The sequence below is a fragment of the Hyaena hyaena genome, unplaced genomic scaffold, assembly GCF_003009895.1.
Source record: "Hyaena hyaena isolate Hyena2069 unplaced genomic scaffold, ASM300989v1 scaffold_2231, whole genome shotgun sequence".
In the NCBI taxonomy this organism is placed as follows: Eukaryota; Metazoa; Chordata; class Mammalia; order Carnivora; family Hyaenidae; genus Hyaena; species Hyaena hyaena.
The window spans coordinates 50,219-52,326 of record NW_024082800.1 but is presented as its reverse complement, the minus strand read 5'-3'; the positions used below and the strand labels follow the sequence as shown (position 1 = coordinate 52,326).

Genomic DNA, 2,108 nt, shown 5'->3' with positions numbered 1-2,108 from the left:
ATGTCAAAGGCTAGGTGGATCAGTCATATGACAAATCATTTATTGAGGGCCACTCTGAGTCAGACACATGACGGGTGCTGGAGAGGTACACCTGGAGCCATAAGCCAATGGACTTAGGAGAAACAAAAATGGTAGCCAGATAATCTTGGCCGTGCCATTGCGCTGGGGTCTGTTAGTCCCTCAAAACTCTGGAAACTCAAAGAGCAGAACTGATCATCTGAAACAGAAATTCTTGGTTCCCAGAGGGTTCTGAAACAGGCAGGACTCTGCCTCTGCCCATTAAGCTGTGATTTCAGAGACGGCTCCCGGAGGCTTTGGCTTTCCTCAAACGTTGCTGCATAGCATACTGGCAGTAAGAAAGGTCTTCATCCCTGTGAGAGAAATCAGAATTAGAATCAGCAGCAGGATTAGTACAATGTGATTCCGGGGGGTTGTAAATACTTGGGTCTTATAAATACAGAGAAAGAGATGGAAACAAACACTAGAAGGATAAACATTACAACATTAACAAGGATGGCTTCTACTGTGACAGGCACTAATGGCAAACTCTAGAGCTATTCTCAACCTCTTCACCATTCATAGCTTCCACTCTAGAAGCAGGAAAGCCAAATACTTGCTTTGCCCAATTCCTGGCTCAAAAAAGAATACAAGGAACAGACCTATGTCTGTATTTCATTATATATATGAGATCTATATGATACCTATTATATAATATGTAATATATATTTTAACAATGTATGTATGTTCTCTGGAGTCTCTTTTGAGCCAGTTTAACATTTGCTTCACTCCCTCGATGATGGAGTAGAATAAAATCCTTAATGTACTGTCACGTTATATGCGTATGAGTCATTTTATCTTTTTTAGTTCATACAGCTACCATGGGGCAAAGCTGGGATTTAAGCCCAGGCTGCCTGGTGCCTGAACCCCAACTCTTGGACCCCAACACCACATTTTGTCAAATGTGCAAAAATATACATGGACACACAGCTCACAGCTGGTTCTCCATGCACAGTGCTGGTATTGCTAAGGAGCAGTTCCATTTGAACGGAAGTCTGCGCAAAACACACCGTCTCTCACCGTTTTAGAAGTGGAGGGGACAGAGGACAGTAACATTTCTGAGGTCTGTGACTCGGAGCTGCGTTTGGTCTTCCTGGTAATGCATTTCCTGTATTCTTCCCGCACCTGGAGGAAGACACGCACGAGAAGATGAGTTGTTCCCAGACTCAGGGACGTGGGCGGACACTCACGTTTCCCCTGAAGGATGTGCTCAGGAAGGGCAGCATTGTACCTGGCGGCTGAGCAGACAATGAATGATGAAGATGAAGGTCCCCTGCAGGCTGTTGATGATGGTGAACAGATAGGCCATGATTTTGGCCATGGGTCCAATCTGGAAAATGCCCAACACCCAGGAGCACCCCAGGATGAAGAGCTGGGCAAAGGCCTTGAACGTCAGTAACCTGGGGGAGAAGGTTTGCAGAGGTTAAGGTTCCTGGAAGTGGCTGCTGTCCTCAGGGACCCACCGCTCCCACCATGTCACCTGCCACCTGGTGGGTGGGAATAAATGTGGGGTAGAGTCTCCAAGCCCAGAGGCAGAGAAATCGAATCCTATTGGCATTGAGAAGGCAGTTGGCCTACAGATGCACGTAGCACAAAGACGTGTGGGCACACATATATAATGCGAGAGTGTTTAGAGTGATCGCGTGCTTGGAGGGCCTGCAGGTCCAAGAACTAGGGAACGGTGACACCATGAGTAAGAGATACCATGACATGTTTCTTGAAGAAAAACTCACATGACATAAAATTCACGATTTTCAACATTTAAAGCATGTGATTCAGGGGCATTTGGCACATTCACAGTGCTGTGCAAACACCGTCACCACCCGGTTCTAAGACATTTTTATCACCATGGAAAGAAACCCCATACCTATCAGGATTCATTCCCCACCCACTGCTCCCCCAACTGAAGCAACCCAAACGTTCGTCTGTTGATGAATGGATAAACGAAACACGGTCTGTCCACACAGTGACTATTATTCTCCCATAAGAAGGAATGAAATGCCGACAGCTGCTACAAAACGTGGATGAACCTTGAAGACCTGCTCAGTGAA

At 46.2% G+C, this 2,108-nt stretch overlaps 1 protein-coding gene across 1 annotated transcript in view; it reads right to left on the bottom strand.

Annotated features, from left to right (window-relative positions):
* Positions 1 to 286: 286 nt before the first annotated feature.
* LOC120227307 (adhesion G protein-coupled receptor E1-like) overlaps positions 287 to 2,108 on the bottom strand; it is a gene marked incomplete at its 5' end in the record, with an annotated part of 51,982 nt that continues 50,160 nt past the window's right edge. The window contains 3 exon segments of the mRNA XM_039225451.1: positions 287 to 371; positions 1,078 to 1,182; positions 1,289 to 1,457. Coding sequence (XP_039081382.1) covers positions 366 to 371; positions 1,078 to 1,182; positions 1,289 to 1,457 — 280 coding nt within the window.